Consider the following 24,839-nt stretch of genomic DNA (forward strand, 5'->3'; position numbering starts at 1 on the left):
AAAGGGGGCTGCTACGGGCCCCCAAAGTTAGATTTCAACAGGCGTTTTGTGTCGGGCAGACTGAATCGGAACGGCTGTCCGAATCGGTCATCGTAATCGCTCGTTCGTAAACCTTGTCTATAGAGCTGTAGGATTCGGCTCCGAATGACTCTGGCTGTCCGAATGCCATTCGGAACCCATTCGGACAGCCCCAGCGGTTTTCTTGCATTGTAATCGGTCGTCCAGAAAGGTGTCCGATTCGGTCGGAAACATAGGATCCAAATCAAATTCTCCAAATCCTTTTCAGAGCCTCTCCGGAAGGCATCGTAATCGACCCCTTTGTGTTGTTTTACCACCTCTATCATGTATGTCTCTCAAAAGTCCAACCTCTTGTGCTCCAAACCTAATTAGTTGAGTTACTTAACCTAGCCAACCTGAAACAGTTGGTTTCAGACCCCGCTTGCTTGGAGAGAGAGAGAGCGGAAAAGAGAGAGAGAGAGAGAGAGTCTTGATTTAGGGCCTAATTTAGAGTTTGGTGGACCATGTTACACTGTCACAAGCATGATTGATATCACGTTTTCCACATTACAAGTGCGTTATAACCTAAGGCACTTGTAATGCCGTAGACTGGATATCTGTTGCTTTTTTGTGACTGAGTAAACTGTCCATTAAACTCTAAATCAGGCCCTTAATCTTAAGTCTTCATTTTCTGATACTCAAACATAAAACTAGTTGAGAAAAATCTGGTCTTCTATTATAAATCTGAATACAGGGCAGCTCCCACTAAACTTTCCATTGTTCTCTTCAATTTAGAACATGCAACCTTGCACAAGGTGCTATAGAATAAATTTGGACCGTGAGATAACACAAAAAATACACTAGTGACGAGTTTAATTGGTGAAAAATTTGGAATATTCTAACTGTGTCTTACAGCCTATTCTGTATACATTTTATTCCATTTTGCCTGTTTTGCTACAAATCTGAGCCCCGCCAATGTGTTGAGGGGTTCCACTGCTTTGACAAGCTGAAATAACACCACTATGTGTAATAGAAACATCAAACAAGCCACTAAAATAACATTTGCATTTGTGTCAGGTAGGAATGTTGTGGCCTATCAAATTGACCTTTTATCCGGCATACATAACTGGAAGAACTATAATCCTTGATGGGTAAAGAGTGCTGTCAAGACTGAGGTTACCCCATTGTCCTAATTATCTTAAACAGCTTGTACCTTACCGCCCTATGGGGTAGTCTGTGTGGTGTGATCACAGTTTAGCTCAGTGGTACTGCCCGATTTTGCTCTTTCATCTTGCAAATTCCCCTAAGAATTGCCTCCCTTGCAACTCTGTCATTGTGTTTGTTAGATGCCTCCAGACGAGTACTGGTATTGCAGAGTAGTGTTTCTTAGCATGGGGTCCACGGACACCCTACTCAGTGGGTCTGCAGCTGTTTAGAAAATTAATAGTATTCGTAATTTAATAAAGTATAATCACACAAAAAAGCAAAATTGAAAATTGAGCAGCACAAAGACAGCACTGGCATTCACCAATAAAAAGCGAGCTCGCATCATGAGCAAAAAAGCCAAAGTGATATATATGTTGAAGTCTAGCATATCACTTCGTCTTTTAGAAGTAAAACTACATTTTGAAAAGCTGTAATCTTCCGATTGCTGAAGCAAGAATCTATTCATAAATTTAAAGAATCATATTTTACCATCAACCAGGCTAATTCCCACTCTGTTAATTGACCCCTGGTCGCATGGATCTTTGCTATTGTTTTAGAGAAGTAGAAAGCAATGCATCATATAAATTATCATCACAATCATTAGTTTCATTTTAGTCGATAAAGTGAGTTGGTGTGAGTTTAAATGATTTTATTAATGAACATATTTTTAGTAGATCATCGCTATTGCAAATCCTAAAATAAATTCAGATTAATCTTAATATTCAATATATGACAGAAATATAAAATCAATATTAGTTAATTAAATCATATAATGATGCCTTAATGCGTTTACCACAAAAGAAAGAATCCCTATTCTAATATTCGGGTGAAAATTCAGTTAGTTAGAAACCATAAACAGTTCTAGTCCGAGAGAGTGAGGAAAACATCAAGCCAGCATTTAAGTCCGCTCAAAAAAGATCAAAAAATCAAAGCAGAACTTACCATAAAGAGAGGTTTGTGAAACTCAGTAGTCTCAAATATGATGACATAAAGACTGGGTCTGTAACATGTAGGGGAAAGACTGGGACAAAAAAAGTAGATAAAAGGTATGGGCAAAACTGAGTGGTGGTAACCTACTCTAGGAATATGCACTATTATAGACCTCACATTTTGCGAAGTTTTGCAGCATGTTGCTCTTCTTGTCTCCCATCAGCCAATCAGCGTCTAATACTCTCCTGGGAATATGACTCCTCCTCATCTTCTCACAATAATACAATAGTCCATAGACAGCAATGGTATGTTTGCAACTTAATTATAACAATAATGAGCTCAATTACGCTGTCGGCCTCCGACCGACACCGTTGCGTTCTCGGGACCGACCAACCTCTGGTTGGCGTTCTCGACACCGCAATCAATATGCGATCGCATTGTGCCCATCGAAATCCAGCCGGAATGACCGGCTGCTTTCGGTTTTGATCGCCTGCATTGTAATGCCGCGGTCGGAACTGAAACCGCGATGAGGCTTGGAAAGCCTCCGACCTACGACCAGAAGCTTTACGAGCCTCATCGTGATAAGACCTTATGTGTTCACATGTTTTTTGTCTTATTCAGGCCTACTTTCCCCACACATACACTACATCTTTAACCTTCTTATATTAAGTTTGATAGACTATAGTCTATGTAGAAGTCGAAACATCTCTATTTAATGAAAAATAAAACATTTTGCAGAATCGCCATTGATGGGGAAAAATAAGTATGAAATTCACATTTTAATTTTTGCATTTAAAAGTATGAACTTTTCTTACCCTATTAGATAAAAAAAATCATGTCTCAACACTGGTCTTTTGTGAATATAGAAACATTTTGCAGAAATACTTGAAACTATATAAGTAATTACATATTTTCTTTTTTAAAACATGCTCATGGAGGGGGCAGGAATCAAACTTTTTATGCCAATTTAGCATTTTCTATTCAAACTTGTTTTTTTCCAAGCAGGATTGCTTTAGCCATTTGAGGCCTAGTACGAGTAAATAGAATAGCTTACCGCTTTATGCATTTTCAATATGTCATTTTCATCAAAGCTTACTCATTCATTCTACACATTTAGTTGTAACTGTTATTTACTTGTTAATTTTTAAATCTCTCCCTTGCCATTAAAATAAACATTTTGATTTTTGACTTTTTTTTGTTTGGGAATTAAATAAAATATTCCATAATTTGTGTATTGTTTGATGTAATGTTGTTTCTGTATTAGTGCAGACATTGCCTAGGTAGGGGTCCCCGGCTTCCATTGGTGATTTATTGGGGTCCACAGAAGTCAAAAGGTTAAGAACTTGCTGTTGTTGAGCGTTGATGATTCTTATGCTCACAATATCTAAATCCATCTTATGATGCTTTTTTTCATTTTTCACTGTTCCTGTTCATCACACTGAGATAAGAATGTATTGGAGCAGTGTTGTCCCCTGCCAAAGAACCTGATTCATGGCTCATTGTCAGGATGAACCGTTGACTGTTTCACCTAGATTCACTGTATGCATCTTTTGTGGATATCCTGAAGACCTGGATCTGACACTACCTTAACCCCTTGCATGCTCCCGTCGGCCGTTGGCCGACAGGAGCACTACCGCCCTAGTGCTGCCGTCGGCCAACGGCCGTCGGAGCCCCGCCCACCTTTTAGAACGCCCGCACCGGAAAAACCGCTGCGGTTAAGGCGTTAAACTCCACAATCTACGCCCTTAGTTGTAAATACACACTGAGCGGCCATGTATTACAGACCCAAAGGGTTTATCCAAAAGTAGCTGAAGGATACAGCCCTTGTGCTCCTATTTGGTTCAATTGTGGTCCGACAAAGTTATGTAAAGAGAGTTCTCTTTGACATTCACTCTGAAATAAAGTCCTGTTGGGTATCCCCTGACAGAAGATTAACACAGCTACTCTTCATCAGGAGCTGGATAGTTGGTAGTAACTTGCTAAGAGCAGTTGTCTCTCAAAAGTGCACATCAATATGAGTTTGATGATTGCTAGAAAAAAACAGTTGTTGCTTACGTGGTGGATATCATTTTAATTTCCAGAGACATGGCTGACGGATACGAAGCAGCTTTAAGATCAGCTGCTTAAGGTATAGATATATTTATTTTTGAACACCATTACCTGTCTTGCAGAAGGAACATAAATTGGACTGCACAAGGAATGCCTGCACAATGTTATTTAAGTGGCATTTGGCTTTCTTGGCTACATGCAAATATTTGTTTTCATGCAGTGGTTTATAATCTTGGGAGAAAACTCCATATTAGATTGATGGCTAAAGTGTGGGGAAGCAACATCACGGGATGCAACATGGCTGGGGTCTGGGGGAAGCAACATGGCATGGAAGGGGGGAGGGTGGTGGGAGAGGTAAGGTTGGGTAGGAGAAGGAACACACAGGAGATAGAGGGTGGGGGTGTAACATGGAGGGCAGGGTGGGGAGTAGAAGCAACGAGCCGGAGAGCAATGTATAGTGGATGGGGGAGAAGCACAAGGTGAGGGAGCAACGAGGAGGAGAATGGGGGTGTGTTAGGCGAAGCAACAGTTGAGATTGGAGGGCAGGGGTGGCGGGAAGAAGTAATGGGGGAGTACAGCGTATGGCGGGGGTTATCACACGAGGGGGTGTGATGGTGAAAATGTGCATTCTCATGGAGTGCTTGCTCAAAAAGAGAAAAGTAGTTCCATGAAAGCCAATAAAAAAACAGGCAATCAAACACATTATAAACAGGCAGTGTTCCCTAGGAGGGGCAAACACAAGATTGACAGACAAAAATAAAATAGGCAGGAAAATGAGAGAGACAGTAAATAAAGCCAACCAGTGTTAAGAAGTGGGTGGGCTCAGATCCCTACATGTTCTTTGTAAGCCCACAGAATGTCCTGAAACAGACCGTGTATGCACTGTCTAGTAGGCACAACTTAATAAGGTGACATTCCTATGCTGGGTTGTAAAATATTGCATTGAGTGTATACATTTACTGATACCCTCTTTGAAGTCTTTAAATATGACATTCTGCGTCTTTTTTACCAGCAAGGTTATAGTAGTAGTTCTTAGTCGGGTCTACGCACTGCTCATTTTGTACCTTGCCCTTGCCACAACAGTTAACAGATTAACAACTTTGCAGGAAAATAACGTCGTTTGCAGATTTGATGTGGTTAAATTGTGTAGTCTGCTTTTATTTCTATTTCACTTTTATGAGATTTTCTTTTGTAATTTGTATTTTTTAGAATAGTCCTCATCAGCGGCAGAAGGTCCTTCTGTACCATATTTTCAGTGCTGCCTTATCAAGACTGTGCCCATGTCGGGTATGTATATGTTTTCATCGACATACATTCAGCCATGTACCATGAACACATGTTTGTAGAATACATTTGGGTGCAGAAATGTGCATTTAGCCTAGAAATCATTTATGAGTTTGTCACATTATGAAGTTCCTTAGCTCAAGTAGGATGGGATATTTTAGACCACTTCCTTCTGGTCATAACATAAATTATTAGACACTGATTCAGTGCAGAAGTGTTGTATGAAATATATGAAAACTTAAATACACAATATAGTGAATAGTGAAAGTAGTTGTTTGTGATATGTTTTGAAGAAAGTTTTTTGCAATCAGTTAAATTTAGCAGCTTATCCTCACAATTTTCCAACAATTATGGTCTCCCACTCATTGGCATAGCACGATGGGGTGGCGGGAGGTGCGGTTCGCCCAGGGCGGCATGAATTTTGGGGGCAGACCCACCCCCCCCCCAAACTCTTACCTGTGGCTGTGCGGGGCAGCCCTCCTCAGGAATCGCCAGCACCCCTACTCCCAACCCCTACCCCCTCTCACACATGCGGCTGCCGGGTGGCAAACTGAGGGCCTGCCATGGGTGGCAGAGCGTCTAGCTACGCCACTGCTCCCACTCCCCATTTTCCTCATTGCTGTTCACATATACTAGTGAGAATTAATAACTTGTAGCTTTGTTTTTATTATTTAGGTTTTGAAAGTCTCAGAGGGCTACGTTTTCCTGCATAACATCTTTATTCTAGTCTCATGCAACGAACAGAGTTATTACAATGATCTATAAAGATACACAAGCCTTCAGACACTAGTATTGGGCAAACGCTTGTTATGTATGTCTTTATGTGGTATTTGTATAATAAGAACCTAGCCAAAATACAGCAAGACCCTATATGGGATCAAAGTCAAAGATGCTGTGAATGATTGATTGGGGGGATCGTTGGGTTTTGAGAGTGAAAGTGGACTATTATTTAGTAATGATGTAGTGTTCTTTATTGAGGCATGATGCTCTACTTTAAGGATCGGGGTTGGAGTAGTCCTGATGGATACGGAGATGGTGTCCTTGATCCTCGGTGTATAGATAGAAAAGGCCGGCTGCCTTGTATTTGTTTTGTATACTCTGTAGTCTCCAGTCTAATGGTGCCCCGGATTCAGGTGTGGCAGAGCCAACAGTGATGGTGAGCTTGTCTGGAAGATAGAATGCACTAAAGTGATGGATGGAATGTTTAAATTAATTTTCGACACTGGTAATTAGTTGTGCTGCATGCCAGTCTTTTGTTTGTTTGCCCACCAAACTCCTCAGATTAGACCTAGTCATATGCACATCTACTTTGGTAGACCAGGAAGGTCCTTTCCGAACCAGAACACAAGCAACCCAAAACCAGTTTATGCCCATCTGCAGGATAATGTATATGGCCTAGTGTGTAAAACACTAGGACTCTGACACGCACTACAATCAGAATGCTTTTCCTTTTAACCGTTCTGGTTTATTTTTACTCAATATCATAAATCAAACACTTCCATCACATGCATGTGATATGCAGTAATACATTGCTTCAAACAATCATTATGAGATTCACATGAGTAATACTGATTATTGTCCAAAAACAACAGTGTATCATCAAATCATAACAAATAAATCAACAAAACCCAATGCATTTCGGGGCATAAAAAGCCCCTTCGTCAGGGGTCTGAAAGGAAAACAGAAAACAAGGAGTAAGTTTACTAAATGATTAAATCTAAACGTTCATTTTTGGTAATGAGTGTTTATCAGCTTACCTATTTTTTATGAACAAAACTCATGTTTTATGGGTTTAGTTAGGCTATATTTTCATGATCTGTGAAAGAAAAAATCACCGAGCGTCAAAAATGACTGATCCTCCTTGTGTGTCGAAGGTCTTTGCTTCTCTGATAAGCTTATATATCATGTTAGCTTCGTCCGCTGTGTATGCTTTTGTGTTGGCTCGATTGTCAGTTATTGAGGCGATTGAATCGAATGACATTTTTAATTTCTGGTTTGGTGCAAATGCCCTTGGGGTGCAGTAAGTTTGGATATGAATGAAGAAGGGTATTGCACTCGGGTATGCCTAATTTTTGAGATATTCCTACAATAGGTGTGCTCTGTCAGATTAGTGCCTGCTCACTAGTAAAACAATGTATATGGCCTAGTGTGTAAAACACTAGGACTCTGACACGCACTACAATCAGAATGCTTTTCCTTTTAACCGTTCTGGTTTATTTTTACTCAATATCATAAATCAAACACTTCCATCACATGCATGTGATATGCAGTAATACATTGCTTCAAACAATCATTATGAGATTCACATGAGTAATACTGATTATTGTCCAAAAACAACAGTGTATCATCAAATCATAACAAATAAATCAACAAAACCCAATGCATTTCGGGGCATAATGCATTGGGTTTTGTTGATTTATTTGTTATGCGTGTCAGAGTCCTAGTGTTTTACACACTAGGCCATATACATTGTTTTACTAGTGAGCAGGCACTAATCTGACAGAGCACACCTATTGTAGGAATATCTCAAAAATTAGGCATACCCGAGTGCAATACCCTTCTTCATTCATATCCAAACTTACTGCACCCCAAGGGCATTTGCACCAAACCAGAAATTAAAAATGTCATTCGATTCAATCGCCTCAATAACTGACAATCGAGCCAACACAAAAGCATACACAGCGGACGAAGCTAACATAATATATAAGCTTATCAGAGAAGCAAAGACCTTCGACACACAAGGAGGATCAGTCATTTTTGACGCTCGGTGATTTTTTCTTTCACAGATCATGAAAATATAGCCTAACTAAACCCATAAAACATGAGTTTTGTTCATAAAAAATAGGTAAGCTGATAAACACTCATTACCAAAAATGAACGTTTAGATTTAATCATTTAGTAAACTTACTCCTTGTTTTCTGTTTTCCTTTCAGACCCCTGACGAAGGGGCTTTTTATGCCCCGAAATGCATTGGGTTTTGTTGATTTATTTGTTATGATTTGATGATACACTGTTGTTTTTGGACAATAATCAGTATTACTCATGTGAATCTCATAATGATTGTTTGAAGCAATGTATTACTGCATATCACATGCATGTGATGGAAGTGTTTGATTTATGATATTGAGTAAAAATAAACCAGAACGGTTAAAAGGAAAAGCATTCTGATTGTAGTGCGTGTCAGAGTCCTAGTGTTTTACACACTAGGCCATATACATTGTTTTACTAGTGAGCAGGCACTAATCTGACAGAGCACACCTATTGTAGGAATATCTCAAAAATTAGGCATACCCGAGTGCAATACCCTTCTTCATTCATCTGCAGGATAGGCAGGTGAAGGGGTAATAACGGCTGTGTAAGTGATACATCTGCATTTGAAGATGGTCTAGGCCTGCAAGGGGAGCCAATGGAGTTCCATCAATATAGGGGTGATGTGATCATATTTCTTCACGCCCTAGATGAGACGTGCTGCGGCTGGTAGGGTGCCCTAACCAGGGCAAATGTGGATTTGGAACGCCACAAAGCAGGATGATTCCACCATCCAAATGCAAGAGTACAAGGACTTGGGCACCAGCTCTAAAGTCACTATCTGGAAGTAACAGTTTCACTTTCTTTAAAAGAGAAATCTTTGTGTTTTTTGGCAAACTTTTCCTTGAGGGTGAGGATGGTGTCTAGGCTTAATCCAAGTGACCTGGCATTTGGTGAACGTTTAGGATCAAAGTTGTTAAGATTCATGTAACTGAGCCAGTTTTGTTCGATCTCTTGTTTGTTATGCTTGGCAAATAACAGGACAGCTGCCATAACCATATCTTAAACTTCAGGCAGGCACTGGACATCCAGGTCTGGATGAAGTGCAGTCAGTGTTTGGAGTGTGAGATGTCTGGAGCAGAGGAGACCTTTAAGTAGAGTTGTGTATCATCAGCTTGTTGATGAATTTTGATTCTGTTACCTGTGGGTAGAGCCCCCAGGAGCTCCATGTAGATGTTGAAGATGACTGAGAGACAGGACGGTACCCTAAGGGACTCTGTGAATGATAGGGCCTGGAGAGGGAACTGGTATTGGTTGGAAAAGTAGGAGGAAATCCAGTGAGAAACATTAGGATGAATCCCATTCAAGATTTCAGTGTGTGGACGATGGTAGGATGGTAGACTGTGCTGATGGCATCTCTGTTTATTCACAGGGGCATCGTTTGCAATGTTTAAGGTAGCAGTCTCCGTGCTGCAGCGGGATCTGAAGCTAGATTGGTAGTTCTAAATGACATAGTTAGCACTGGTATGATCTTGGAGTCAAGCATAGCCTGCATTTTCAGTGATCTTACCAATAAAGGGTAGATGAGCGATGGACCGGCAATGGATGAGGTCATCAGGGTCTAGTGTGGGTTTTGTAGGACTGGAAAGATCTGATCTCTCTTGAGAGCTTTTGGGAAGGTGTCCTGAGTGAGGGTCATATTTAGAGAGCATTGATGAAAGTGGAAAGGGAATAAATCATCTTCTAAGAAAGTCACATTGAGAGAGTGGAGTATGTAGGAGAGATCTACAAAAGGCATTCATAACTATATATAGATTCAAGTTACTCTGCTTGTTTCATGCTGAGACAGTCTTGGTATCTTCCACACTATTTCTTCTCTGCCTCTGTCCATGCCATTAATAGGTCATACATCTAAACTCATTGGTAAATGACTGAATCAAAATGTTAGGGTATTCATAGAAACAGAACACTGTTTCTCTGCAATAGCTTGTTACTTGAGTAGTTTGCCCTTTTTTCATCTTTAAATACTCGTTTACATGTTGTTTTTTAAAGCCATTGAATCTTTGTAGAGAGTAGTTTTCTGTTCATTCATCCCATTAAGCAAGTGTCAGTGTCCTAAGATGGGAACAACACTTCTTGCCGAGTTATATACCTGCTGTAGCACGCATGTGTGTTTCTCCCCTGTCTTTTTGACATGGAACATCACCTGCAGCTCGAACTTTTGCCCTCATCCTCCTGGCATTTTAAGGCCTTACGAACAGCAGTAGGACTTTTATTGGTCCCAAATGCAGTAATGATCCTTCCAGGACTCAGTTCTGGTTATTGTCTACTAGTAGTTTGTTTTGCCTAACCCAAACCAACAAGCTGGAGATACTTTGGAAAGAGCTCCTTTACAGTGTTATCATTCCAGATCCAGTGTCTAGTAAATTCACACTCTAGACACAAGTCCTCAAACACTTGCTTTCATGTTTGCACTAATTTTATTTCCTCGGACCTGTTATTGTTAATAACAATCAATCCCAATAGTTACAATAGTAATATTCATTTGAAACCTAACTCGCATTGGATCTGTCTCAGATAGATGTTTGATGAGCCTCAAGTGGAGACATTACGTTCAAAAAGAGAATAATACTGTGCAAACCTCCATTTTGTTTTACTAGGAGTGTGTGAAATTGTAAATGTGCAGGCAGCATTTAGTGAACTTTGTTTCCTGAACTTCATCCAAATTTTGCCTTGGAATAAAACTCCCACTATGAGAGAGAGAGAATGTATATCCAGTGTTCTTTTACAAAAGCCAAAAAAAGGAAATCCTCTTTCAGGTTCTACCAGTTCCTGGATTATGCGCACACAAAGTCCAGAAACGTTGCCAACCTGTTGATGAGCAGCTGAAAAAGCCATCTAGTCTTACAATCTAACTCAAGAACAAGCCATTAGAAGCCAGGCCTTCAGCAAAACAGGACATTCTAACCAAGGAACAGAATTGAACAAGATAAACTGATCAATGTATTGTTACTTATCACTCTGGGTGAAAGATTTTAGGTTATATTCAGTAAATGTTATACTGTAGTAAAGCCTATTGGGTAAAATGAGTTACTTGATTCATACACATGTTATAAGTAGGCCTGGTCGGAATGTCAATTATGCCAGAGAAATTGAGGTAATTTTTCGTTACTCTTTGATGCAGAATTACTGATAATTATGCGGTTACTCCTTGCGAAATTGTGGAGGGAAAACCTTTCACAAGAGCACATTTAGAGAGCTCAAGTGGCTGTATTTCTTAGTGCATTTTGGATGCATTTTGTGCTAAAATAAAAGCTCTAAAGGGCTTGAAATGCTGGGAGTAAGTTCAGGAAAAAATCCTACCCTAAGAGCACATTTAGCGAAAGCTGTGGCTGCTTACGTTCACTGTTAATGTTATGTGGCATTTTTGCACTGCACTAAGAAATAGTGCTAAACGCAGAATTACTCCTCTTGCATATTTCTGTGTAATCTTGCGGCATTGTCATGCAATTCCACGTGATTATGCTACACGGATTACGTGAGTTAGGCCCACTCTAGTTATAAGCAATATCTTTATTTAGTGCAATTTGAAGTTTTGTTGAAAAGGCATAGTTACATATTAGTCTTGGCATCACAAATGCACTCCGATTCTGCTTTAAGTATTTCAGTATTAAATTTGGTTTGGTGGTCTTTTAATGACAATCAGAGAACCATGAGCCTCCTATTTGATAAAGTGATATGTGCCAATGATGGTGGACAACAAAAGATTTGTAATCTTGTCCTGCTTTGAGACTTCCTTGTACTATACGCAAAGTCTGTATCATGATGGATCGTTTTGTGGCGGACTGTTATTCTGTTTGCTTGTAAATCCTTGCTCCTCCGTTGTCCAGTCTGGGTAAGATTGATCGTGCACAATGGCTAACTGCAAACTTATTTTCATGCCTGTAAGAGGCAATTTCCAGGTAGTCTTGTACGTATAGTACTTCAGTTTTATGACAGACATGGCAGAAATTCACCTTTATTGCTGGGCCGCTCAGCTGATTTTCATAATAAACTGGTTGTTCCGTGATAGGGGAGACCCTGCGTTCCATGCCGAGTGGGACCTAATTAAAGAGTGGCTGCAGCTGCAATGGTCACAGACAACTAGGAATTCTGTTAATCTAGTGGTTGTCACAGACTAGTACACAAAGAAATACAGTGGTGGAACACAAACAACTCTACAGTGGACATACCATTCAAACACCGTACTCCATCTATAACCATCACAACAGACAAATCCCACACAGGGTGCAGAGCCCACAAGGGCAAGCTGAACATCTTGGATCTATGAAACCCACAGGAGGCGGGGCACCACGTAAACGTATTAAAACTTACAGGATTCTTAGCCCTCAAAGCATTCCAGGCACATGAGGGACATGAGGAAAACTCCAGGCCCGATTCAGGCAGCCAACATGACTACCCTGTTCCACCTCCCTAAACAGGGAGGCACAAGGTCTCACATGCGGTTCAAACTAGCAAGGACATATGGAGCGGGCTTTTTAGAGAAGGATAATACTAATGACAGTACACTTAAAAGGGATGTGTAACACACAAGCGGAGAGGCAAACACCATCCAGGAGTGGGAACTAAAGCAACCATTAGTGGGTGGAGATAATCTTTCAGATGTGGGGTACACCACACACAAACCTCTTTGCAACTCAAGAAAATGCCAAACGTTTGCATCCAAATTGGCACACCACTGGTCACTAGGGAATGCAGTACTGATAGACTGGTGGACAAACTTCTCCGACGGTCAAACGTAGTGAGGGCCGTTGGAGGATTGGCTTGTATTCCCACCTGCCAAATTTAGATGGCGGACATACAGTAGTTTTTTACTGTCCATCACCACCAGGCAAACCCTGGCAGCAAGGCCCAGTAAAAAACAAAAAATGCTCCCCTCACCATGAGATATTGCTCCCGTGGTGAGGGAGAATTATTTATTTTAATATCTGAAAAGAAATTCCCGCTTTGGGAATTTTCTTTTTGAAAATAAAACAAACCAGCATTTGCAATGCAATAGGTCTCACAATAGGAAAGTGTGAGCTATTGGTATTGAAAATGACAATTTTTTTAATATGTGTTGGCTTTGAGAATATATAAATTAATAGCATTGTTATTCACAAAGCCAATAGCTTACACTTTCCTAATGCGAGTCCTATTGGCTATGGCAATGTTTGTTGGTAGCAAGAAAGGACAGTGCTGTTGTGGTGCTGAGTGATGATGTGGTTGGGCTGAATGATGTGGTGGTGTCCCTGAGTGATGTGGTGGTGTCCCCGAGTGGATGTGGTGGTGTCCCTGAGTGATGTGGTGGTGTTCCTGAGTGATGTGGTGGTGTCCTTGAGTGATGTGGTGGTGTCCCTGAGTGATGCGGTGGTGCCCATGAGTGATGTGGTGATGTCCTCGAGTGATGTGGTGGTGTCCCGGAAATGTGGTGGTGTCCTGGGGATGTGGTGGTGTCCTTGAGTGATGTGGTGGTGTCCCTGAGTGATGTGGTGGTGTCCCTGAGTGATGTGGTGGTGTCCCCGAGTGATGTGGTGGTGTCCCCGAGTGATATGGTGGTGTCCCCGAGTGATGTGGTGGTGTCCCAGAGTGATGTGTTGGTGTCCCAGAGTGCTGTGGTGGTGTCCCCGAGTGCTGTGGTGGTGTCCCTGAGTGATGTGGTGGTGTCCCCGAGTGATGTGGTGGTGTCACTGAGTGATGTGGTGATCTCCCTTAGTGATGTGGTGGTGTCCATGAGTGATGTGGTGGTTTCCCTGAGTGATGTGGTGGTGTCCCAGAGTGATGTGGTGGTGTCCCCGAGTGATTAGGTTAAAGAAAGTTAAGAATATTGCATGGGAGAAAGGAACACATACTGTATGGGAAATAGGGAGGTATAGTGTATGGGAGATGGGACAGCCTAAGAAATAAGGCATTATGTATGAGGCTAATTCAGGGAGACTGTAAAAAACTGGAAGGCTGCGCATATAGGAGAAATAAAGTCTGGTTGAATGGGAGAAGACTACAGACTGCATGGGAGTAAGGAAGGTAGGTTGTATGGGATAATGTATGAAATAGTGCATGTGTTAAAGGGGAATACAGTGTATGCAAAATGATATATGTGTATGGATGACAAATAGACTAATGGACAAAGGAGAGCGGATTCTGGGAGAAGTTATGACAGAAGGCACGACCTAAAAACTGTTTATGGGAGAACAGAAGGCAGAGACTAAGGGGAAAGTTGTACCCTACTGCATGGAAGAAAGGATGAGAGACCATGAAAGAAGCAACAGTAGACCTTAATACAGAACAAAAGGCAGTGTGTATCGGGGAACAGGAAATAGAAAGGAGGGGTTATGGGAGAAAGTGAGGCAGCGAGCAAGGGTAAAAGTAAGACAGAGAGCATGAGAGAAAGGAAAGCCGACATTGGAAAAAGGAAAGCAGAGAGCAAGGAAGAAGGGAAGGCAGAGTTCATGGGAGAGAGTAAGGCAGACAGAATGGAAAAAAGGGAACGCTGACAGTATGGGAGAAAGGGAAAAAGAAGCTAGAAAGCATGGGAGAAAGGAAGGCTGAGATCGTGGGTGACAGCAAGGCAGACATGGGAAGAGGAAGGTGAAGGGCATGGGGGAAAGGGAAGCAGAGTGAGAGGGGAAAAACGAAGGCAGAGTGCATGGGAACAATGAAGACGGACAGCAAGGGAGAAAGGATGTGAGAGTGCATGGGAGAAAGGAAGGCAGAGATCATGGGAGAAGAAAAGCAGAGTGCATGAGAAACTTGGGGCACAGTGCACAGAAAAGAATGTAAGGTAGATTAGGAGAAAGTAATCAAACTTTATCACATAAAGCAAAGAGTGTATGTGAAAAAAGAAGGCAGCTTATGTGACAAAAGGGAAGGCAAAGAATGGCAGTAAGGAAGACGGCGTGTGGGAGGAAACGAAGGAGAACATAGGAGAAAAGAAAGCAGAGAGTGCCGAAAAATGAAAGAAAAGTACAGAGCTTAGCAGAATAGAAAACGGAGAACACGGAAAAATGAAAGTTAATTAAGAATGTGGGAAAGAAAAAGCAGAGAGCTGTGAGAGAAAGGAAAGCAGGTATTGGGAGGGGAAAATTTAGAGTGAATGGGGAATGGAAAGTAACCTATGGAAACAAGGTTGAAAGCGAGAGAGAAGGGAAGAAACAGAGGTAAGGAGAGATAGCTGGATAAAGAACAGACCATGAAAACAAATGAATAAAGGCTCACAAGAGCGAGGCCAGCAAGTTCGGGAGTGCATTCCTTTGAAGAGTGATGGGGTCGGGGAGTGGCTTCCTTTGAAGTCTGATGCCGAGGCTCAGACAAAGGGTGGTGTGCGAGCGGCTTCCTTTCAAGTCTGATGGGGGGGGGGGGGGGGGGGGAGTAAATGGCGAGCGCACGCCCGGCGCACATGCACTGGCCATAATCTGCATTCCAAAGCCCTCTGTGTAGGATTTTCTGGTGCCCCTCGATATCTCTCGCATAGCGATTGCTTACGCAATAGCTAGACAAGAACTTACAATGTATCGACAAGAATCTCCATGAAGGGGGGTATCTCCATCAGGGCATCTGGGTCATTTTCTCTGTCAACCTGGCAAAGAAACTGGCCATCTGCCAGTATATGAACCAGTCCCTAAATCGCAAGCGCAACATGCCCTGCATATATTGGATGTCAGAGGGACAGTTGTATATTCCCCACAAATAATAAAAACCAATCAGGAAAGGCAACCAATGTTTAATTTTTTTTGCCCTGGCAAGCAAGGCTTCCCCATTCACTAAGGGAACTGATACAAGATGAGTGGTCCAGACAATACAGGCATGCTTTGAGGCAGCAAGAGTTAAAGTGGGGGAAAAGGGGCACACTCTCACGAGGAAGGCTGGAGCAACACTTGTTTTCATTGCCAATATGTCCCTAAATGACATCTGCTTGGTGGTAACTTGGTCTTCCCTGCACACGTTCACAAAACATTACTGAGTGGAAATTCAAGATAAGAAACGAGCACTTCTGGGTAGGACAAAAGGTACTGAGAGACCTGCTTGGAAATACACTATTTTCTCAGCCCAGCCGACTAAGGGAAAAGGATACTTCTGCAAAATCGATGAATAGCAAGATTCATACGGCAAATCAAAATGTTTTCGTACCCGTTGGAGTAGTTTTGCAGCTTGAAGAATTTTCTGGATCCATATGAATCCCTCCCACATCCCCAGAAAGAGGTGGTTTTGCAAATGCGAGAGATAAAATAAAAAGTACAGGAAAAGAGGAAGACAAACTTATCGTAGAGCCACATAAGGGGAAAAAAGAATCTAAAGATGACGACCACGACAAGGGCTTCTGTATATGTCTGAGGCCCCACGAGGAGGGACAGGGCACCAAAAGGTCGTTTTCACCCACTACAAGAAAAAAATAGAAACGGGAAAATAAAAGAGAACAGTTATTGCTTCTCAGGGCAGATTATTCACTATGCTTCTTTTGTGTCTCGCATCTTCAGTGACTGACAGATTGCACTCTTTTCTCCTCTTCCATTCTCCCCATCCCCCTGCAACCTCCCCCCACCCTGCATATCATTGAGCTGAACCCCCAGACACCTTCCACGATCATTGTTTAGATTAAGCGCCCCAAAATCAGTCCATGGTCCATAGGGTCCCCTCCACTATGCATATCTAGGACTAATCCCTTACGTTGCCAGCTGCTGGGCTGCAGCCCCATGGTGTCCTTGAGCTTTTCAATGGGTATTGCTGTGGGCACATCCCATGCAGATCCCAGGAGACTGCCTTCCTACTCAACAGAACTTTTCTGGCTCAGCCATCCTTGTAAGCTTCTTCTGATACCTCCCTTCAGAGAGGGTGGTGCACAAGGTCAGTGAGCAGCAGCCGAGCCAACGCCACAGATCAGGCAGCCACCATTTTTACAAGCTTGGCCATGCACAGCACACATTGTTTTAAACCCTGGTTAACACTCCTCATCCAAAGATAACCCCTAATTTAGTACACAAGAAGCTCAACTGTTACAGTACCATTCAGTACTGTCTTTTCTGTACTCCTATTAGCTTCTTCTGTAATAAAATGTAAAAACAATTCCTACTTTCACAGTGAATGTGTGCTCTGTCTCTTAAGACTCTTTCACAATGATGATGACATCTCAAAGATATTAATTCATTCATTATCATCTTTATTTCGACAATAGTGTCATAAAAGAATTCACATTTAACAAGATTTACAATATAAAACATGATCATTAAAAATTAACCAGCTAAAGCAGAATATATCATCATGGTATAAATACATAGTCATTATACATGTACTAAAGGAATAATCCCATAAAATCCCTAGCGGCTACAACTCAGGGACATTCAGAAACTCAACACAGTTATCAGGGATTACCACTTCCCCTAGGATTCTCAAGTTTCCTCCTTATGTTCCACATCGCTGCCAGAAATTTAGATACTGTGAAAACAATAAGGGGAGAGAGATCAGTTTTAAGTATTCTAAAGGCTTGGATGCAACGGCTAATCCCCAAGCTTCTACAAATGGGAACGATCCACTTCTTTCGCAGTAAGTGATAGGCGGGACAAAAAAACAGAATGTGCAATTCATTTTCGAGGTCTGATGTGCAAGCAGGACAGTTTTTCAGTGTAGGTACACACCATTTACTCGTGAATGCTCTAATCGGTAGGGAGCCATATCTCCATTGGAGGAATAATTTCCTTAGAAGGACTGGACTAACATTGTCTAATACACTTTCGAGTTTAAAAAAGTCCTTTGTCATTAAAAACAACCCAGAAAGTGATCCCACATTAGCATTCGATACAGAGGTACTGAGAGTCTTCTGATGATATAAGTTAAGAATGTACTGGCGTGAGAAAGTAGAACAAGCACATTCTGGCTCAGTCCACATTAAAGGAAGACCTAGTGTGTCAAATTCCTTTTTAACATATTTAAGCCATCTGATGTTCCGCGCATTGGGGAGGCTAAGCACCTCTAGCAACTCCTGTTTGTAGTGCTTAAGTTCGGTAGTTGCCCACAGCCTCCTCAAAAGATCAAGGGTTTGATGCCTAATTCCTCACTTATCGGTCGGAGACCCAGATCCATCCTAAGTGGCAGTAGTGGTGTTGAGGGAGGAAGTGATGCCAGATAATAAACTCAGAAGCTTTGTAAAAAGAAGTATTTGTGATGTATGCTATCGATGTCTGCGCCATTCAGCTATTTATAACGAGAGTACAGTTGTCTTTTTGGAAAAAAACTGTAATTGTTTCTAAACAATAGCAGTTAATGATACATGTGGTATTATACACGATGTCCGTGTATATTATGTGCCATTACATAATGATTGGCAAAGTTACATTGAGTCTTTATATTCCTCCTACATCTGTGATACTTCGTTGCGGACAATTCTCACTGTTGCAGAAGGTACACATGGTCTCTATGTGCATTAGATCCTAAGCAATAAAGTTCTATAGAACACAGGACATTAAATGCCCAATATCTAACACCGATAACCGTTATTGTTGCTGGAGCGCACTTTAAGTAGTGGTGCTGGAACAATTTTCAGAGTAGGGGTGTTGCCATCAATTTTACATCACTGAAGTCATAGGGATTGGCCAAATGAGCCACGCCCATTCGAGAAGGGGGTATGGATATAGCATGTTGTTGGTGGTGCATTTTGGAGCACAGTGTCGTAAATCTATTTCTAAAGCATGGTGTATTAGCACACTGTCATTTACAGACTGCACATTGTCCATTGAAATGGACACTTGCGTAGAATGCAGGTTTACTGATAAAACTATATAGCTAACAAACAATGTGGGGAAATTGGGTTTCAGCAAATATTATTCGTTTGCGCATCACCAAGTAAAGTGTTTTGATTTAATTTTGTTGTGTAAGAAAAAAGTTACATTCCGATGCCTTCCCTTTCATACTTGGGGTACCCCAGCAAGATTGTCAAATAGTTCCATTTACAAAATTCCCTCATCTTGCAATCAGAAGAAGAAAAGTAGACACCATTCTCCATATTAAAAAATAAAAAAACATAGGCACCAATTAGTCAGAAGAAATAGCATTTGACTTCTGTCTTTATACACACAGCAAATGTGACAAGCTCAAAACAAAATTTAAAGGCATTTGTATTGCTCATTCACCTTCTGAACTCCAGCTTGAATATTTAGGGGGTCCTACAACACCCCTCGCCCTCCAGACCCCTACTTACAGCACCAATGGCTTCAAGTTCCTGCCCCTAATGGCATTGACTGCTTGCCTACCGCAATCAGATAAACTCTTTACTCGTAACCCTTCCCAAGGACGTCGAGTCAGAACCGCAGTCCCGTGAATTGAGGTCACATCTGAGGGATCTAGTTTCTAGAAACTATGTCTGTAGTCGCCATATTTGTTTGTTTTCTTAAGCATCTAAAAAAGGCAAGTAAGCCCAAGCACCATTTAGGAGTGGACATACTGTGTTAATGTTAATGTTAGTCAGATTTATAAAGTGCTCTATTACCCCACGGGCCTCCTGGCGCTGAGAGTACTAGTTTGACCGTGCACTTAGGTTGCAATAAAAAAGCAATTGATGGCAGAAACAGGTCAATGCAACACCATTAGGAAAGAACCAGGTCTTTAATTTTTTCCTAAATTGCAATAGATCTTCTATTTGTCTGAGGCTATTTGGTAGTGCATTCCACAACTTGGTGGCTGCCACGCTGAAGCCTCTTCCTCCTACGTTTAGTTCTTTTAAACTTGGGTACTTTTATTAGTTTGGCTGAGGATGAGCACAAACTTCTGGTAGGAATATACCAGCTAAACTTGTGTTGCAATGGTTTAGGCCCATCCCATGAAGGGCCTTGAAGACTACCCACAGTGACTTAAACTGAATCCTCTGTGCCATGGGAAGCCAGTGAAGTTCCTGGAGGTCCAGGGAGACTGATGATCTGCGCTATTACCCGAGGGCTAACTGTGTCATGGGAGCATCTACCTTTTCTATAATGGCTCTAATACCTAATAAAGCTGAGTAAAAATCTAAATGAGACTCTATTGATACTGCTTTCTAAAAAAAAAAAAGAGATGTTATCAATATGTAAAAAATGTTATTCTCCTCTGCGTAGTAATTAATACATGTAGCAACAATATGGATTCCTCATGATAGGAGAAGGAAATGTGCCTTGTTAAAAAAACATTTTTCTGGAAATTCAACTGATTTCAGGCAGTATGTTGAACCGCATCTCTTTAAGATCCGTTTGGATAAGCAGAATACCGGATTAGCAGAGGCGGAGAGTAGGATGTCGGAAGTAGAGGACGCCACTCGGGACCAAGCCTGCAAACTAGCTGTGGTATCGAACGAACTTTCAGCACTAAAATTAAATAGTGATGATTTGAACGGCTGCTTGAAAAAGAATAATACAAGAACTATAGGAGTGGTGGAAATGGAACTTGCACCAATTATCGAAACTTCTGTTGAGGAATTGCTTATATCTTTCTTTGGTAGATAAGCGTTCTCCCCTGTATTTATTGTTGAACGTGCTTGTAGATCTCTAGCGTCCAAACCCAAACCGGGCCCGCCTCCACGACCAATTATTGCTATTGAACTACAGGGATAGGGACACGTGCTGTCACTCAATAGATCCCAAACAGGTGTACAGTATAGAAATTCCCGGGTGGCCTTTTATCCGAATTTAACGCCTATGGTTCAGGATGCTAGACATTCCTTTCTTGAAGTAAAGAAGCAATTGTGAAAACATTCGCTCATAACTTAATGTTATACCCAGCTAAACTGCGAGTGGAGATAGCTGGCAGGGTTCACTGTTTCACATGACCGGAGGCCACCTTGGAATTTTTGGAGCACAACCCCTAGCCTGCTGGGTCTCCAGTGACTTGTGCTGAGGCTGCCGTGGTTCATCGGAGTGGCTGGAGACAAACTTCACCTCGCTCGGATGAGGATTGACTGAAGATAGTCTAAGTGACTGCATCCTTTGGACACACTGCTGAGGAGAGGAACAATAAGTATCCATAAGTGTTGGTTCAGGCCTAAGGTGGTGAGATTTGTGCTGGTCCATGGTTATCCTGCGTTTGTATTTGGTCTTTCCTGGCTATTTCCTGCTGCCTAGTTAAGTGTAGTCCCAGGGAACAAGTGAGTGATGCCGATATTAGAGTGGGGAAGGTAATCATTGACCCTGTCACCACTCTTGACTCTGTTTGGGAAGGGTATTTCCACCGACAGGTCAAGTTGACGTAGGAGGCGGAGGGCAACATACCAGTGATTTTTGTTGGTCATCTCACACATAGGCAAAAGTTACATCACTAGAACATTACATTTGCACAGATATGATATAGGCCCTTTGCATTGATTACTTGGATAATACATGGCCGCGTAATTAAGACACTCAAAGCATTAAGTTGGAATCTAAGCGGGCAAAATAACCACAGAAAGTCCCAGCAGGTATTGGCCCATGTAGCAAGACTTGTTTCCTGCAAGAAACGCACACGTCTCTGGGAACACAGACCAAGTTTGCTGCCACTTGGGGCTCGTATAGGTTGTTCGCGTCATATTAATTTTATTCTTGGGGAGTGGCAATCTTTATACATCAATTGGTTCCCTTCATACTGCAGGAATGGAAAGTAGATGGTCAGGGACGCTGGGTACTAGTAGTTGGACACATACATAACATTCTTCTATTTTTTCATAATATTTATGGCCCGAACACGGATAGCCCCAACTTTTCTGATGAACTCATGACCAGATGCCCGAAATTTGCTAAGTTACCGATGATCTGAGGTGGGGCCTTCTATGTGAAAGTCAGGGCTGGACTGGGAACCACAACCTGCCCTGGCAAAGTACTCGGCCCCCTCCCTCCCTTCCTCGGGGGTTGGAGGTGCCGCCGAGCTCTTTGCCGGAGCCGGTTTCGGACGATTTTGTTACAGAGGCCAATTTTGCAGCAGGGCCCGAAACAGGCCCCGTGCCCGCTATGGCCAGTCCGGCCCTGGTGACAGTGTCCAGACATCCAGATCGATCCACAATCACACATCACCCTTTTCTGCAAGCTGCAATAGTACTTGGCATGATTATGGAATTATACACATTGCCAGATGTGTGGAGAGCACTACACCCACGGAAAAACGACTTTGCATTCCATTCTACAGTTCATGACACAAGTTCCCATATGGATTATTGGTTCGTGACTCCCTCGGCCATGGGAATGGTACAAACAGCTGATATTTCACAGAGGACTTTATCAGACCACTCCCTGATAGACTTATTGTTAGAAATCCCTTGCTCGTTACAAGTTCATAGACAGTGGAGACTATTGAGGTCAATTGAGAGACCTGGTATTCAAAACTAAGATCAAGGAATGTATCCAAGACTATTTCCATTGAAACGAGGGATCAGTGTCTAAGATGGGCATACCTTTAAGGCATACAGACGAGGAATATGTGTTTACAAGGGTGCAGGCACTGCGAATGCCAGGGCCAGCTTTAGCATTGGTGGCACCCTGTGCAACAATGTCTGTTGGCAGTTCTACCCCCGCCCCCCCCCCCCTCCGCCCCCCCCATGACCCCCACTGCCACAGATTCCCTCACTAGCACCCTTTAACAGTGCCTCTCAAGTCTCCATAACCACTGTCTCTCAGATTCATTTAGTTTTATAGCACCACTCATACCAGTGTAAGGTGTCAAAGCACTTTACACAACACACACATTGCACAGAGACAATCGCATATGTGCAAATCAGTGTATAGGAAATGTTACATCAGACAGGACAACAAGATGTAGTGTTGGAGTGACATGTCATCGATACTGGTAGGCAGTATAGTTTGAGTCCTTATTTTGGAAAAGCGCAAATTCAGAATTTAAAACTGTAGGAAGGGGGAGGCTCTAGTTGGCGCAGTGCAACACTAGCGACAAGCAGGGACTCTCTCTTCCTCGTCAGGGCTGAGGGTTACCTTCCAGACAACCTCTGCTTACCCTCTAGGTAGTGTGGCTTAAGCAGTCGTAGGCTAATCTTTGGGGCACATTGGGTTAAACACTTGCAACAGTACACCTTTACAACCAACCCACCACACAACGAGACCAGACTGTATTCTTGTAAAAAATATATCTCTTTATATAGATTTTAAGCAGGCTTGTGAATACAGTCAATAACTTTATGAAGATGGTTGCAAGTTACGTAATTCGGGTTACCACAGTTCTTATGGAAGTTCTCTTGAGGTCCGTAGACCGGTATTTATTCAAAGTTCTTGTGGAGCCGGCGGCTTCCAAGGGATCTGTCCCACGTCGCGTTGCCTTCCCGGGGTCGCTGATCGTTGCGGCTCTTCGGCCGAGCAGGTCACTGGTCGTCCGGGGCAGCGGTGTTCTGTGGCGGCAGGGTCCTTTCCTCGTCGTCCGCTCCGACCCTGGAGGTGGCGGCTGTGCGGTTGTGACAAGTGGCAGTACGGTCCCCAAGTGCAGGACGTACCCAGCCAAATGTCGGTGTAGCTGTGGGCTCACAGCTGGGCTGTCGGGCAGGCTTACCGACCTTGCGGATTCTCGTAGGGCAACTGTCCGTCCTTGCAGGTGAGTGACTGCTCGCTATGCAGTCCCCTCGATAGCTCGGACCGGACGGGTCCTCCTTCGCTTTGCTCTCGGGCTCCCGGTGCAGTTGCGGTCACGGTGTTCGGGCCAGCGGCGGCTGGTCCTCACTTTGCTTCTGCTGTTGCTTTGGGCCCCGGTCACGGTGGTCGGGAGGAGGTTGATACCTTAGAGGAGATTCCTCCGTCAGTGCTGCGGCGATGGTCAGCCTCCGCAGTCGCTTTCCAAGGGGGTAGCGTCCACTGGTCCTGGGACGCTGGTCAGGGGGCAAGTTCAGTTGCAAGCCCTTGGAGATCTTCTTTGCAGAGTTTGGCACAAGTAGCACAATAGTTTTTTCGTAGTCTTATTGTCTTCCTCTCCTTCAGCAGCAAGGCACCAGACACAGGCAAGAGTCAGCACCCTTCCTTGTCTCTCACGGTCCTTCTCGTAGGGCATAGTCTTTCTGTGGCCCAAACCGGATCTAATTTTCAAGGAGCAGGGCTCCGTCTTTTATAGGCCAATTCTTTTGTTCTCGCAGGCCAGGGGGGCCTTTGCACAGCCACTTTCAGTTCTGGAGTACCCCCGCGGGTGTACTCCGGCTTCTGCTTTCAGTGTGAGGGGCAGGCGCATCAGACGCCCCACAGGAGGTGGAGCCAGCATTGTCCGGACAGGAGTGGCCAGAGTACCTTGTTGATGGGAGCTTCGCCCGTCCTGGGCCAGGTGCCGGCAGAGTCATCCGCCGCTCCCCAGGAGGGTGGAGCCAGCATTGTGGAGGTCGAGCACAGTGACAGCTCGAGTCAAGAGGCACTCCTACCTCCCACTAAGGTGTAATCTGCGCATTCACCACCTGTCATCCCTCCAGCCCTGTCACTCACACATCCCAGACAGTCAGATACACACCAGCAGAGGCGGCTGAAATGGTTAAGCAAGCAAATGCTAACTTTCTAAAAGTAGCATTTGCAAACCCAGGGTACTGAAATAAACTTGACTACAAGAAATATCTCCTTATCCTGAGTTCAGGCATACTAAACATGACTCACTACCATGCTCCTTGAGCCTGCGGGGATTATAGG

At 43.0% G+C, this 24,839-nt stretch overlaps 1 protein-coding gene across 1 annotated transcript in view; it reads left to right on the forward strand.

Moving 5' to 3' along the window:
- Positions 1 to 24,839, forward strand: part of CABLES1 (Cdk5 and Abl enzyme substrate 1) — a 501,414-nt gene that overhangs the window by 268,833 nt on the left and 207,742 nt on the right. Inside the window, exon 4 of the mRNA XM_086965640.1 lies at positions 5,392 to 5,469. Coding sequence (XP_086821766.1) covers positions 5,392 to 5,469 — 78 coding nt within the window. The remainder of the gene's footprint in view (positions 1 to 5,391; positions 5,470 to 24,839) is intronic.

Source organism: Lissotriton vulgaris, chromosome 4_1 (assembly GCF_964263255.1).
Source record: "Lissotriton vulgaris chromosome 4_1, aLisVul1.2, whole genome shotgun sequence".
Lineage (NCBI taxonomy): Eukaryota > Metazoa > Chordata > Amphibia > Caudata > Salamandridae > Lissotriton > Lissotriton vulgaris.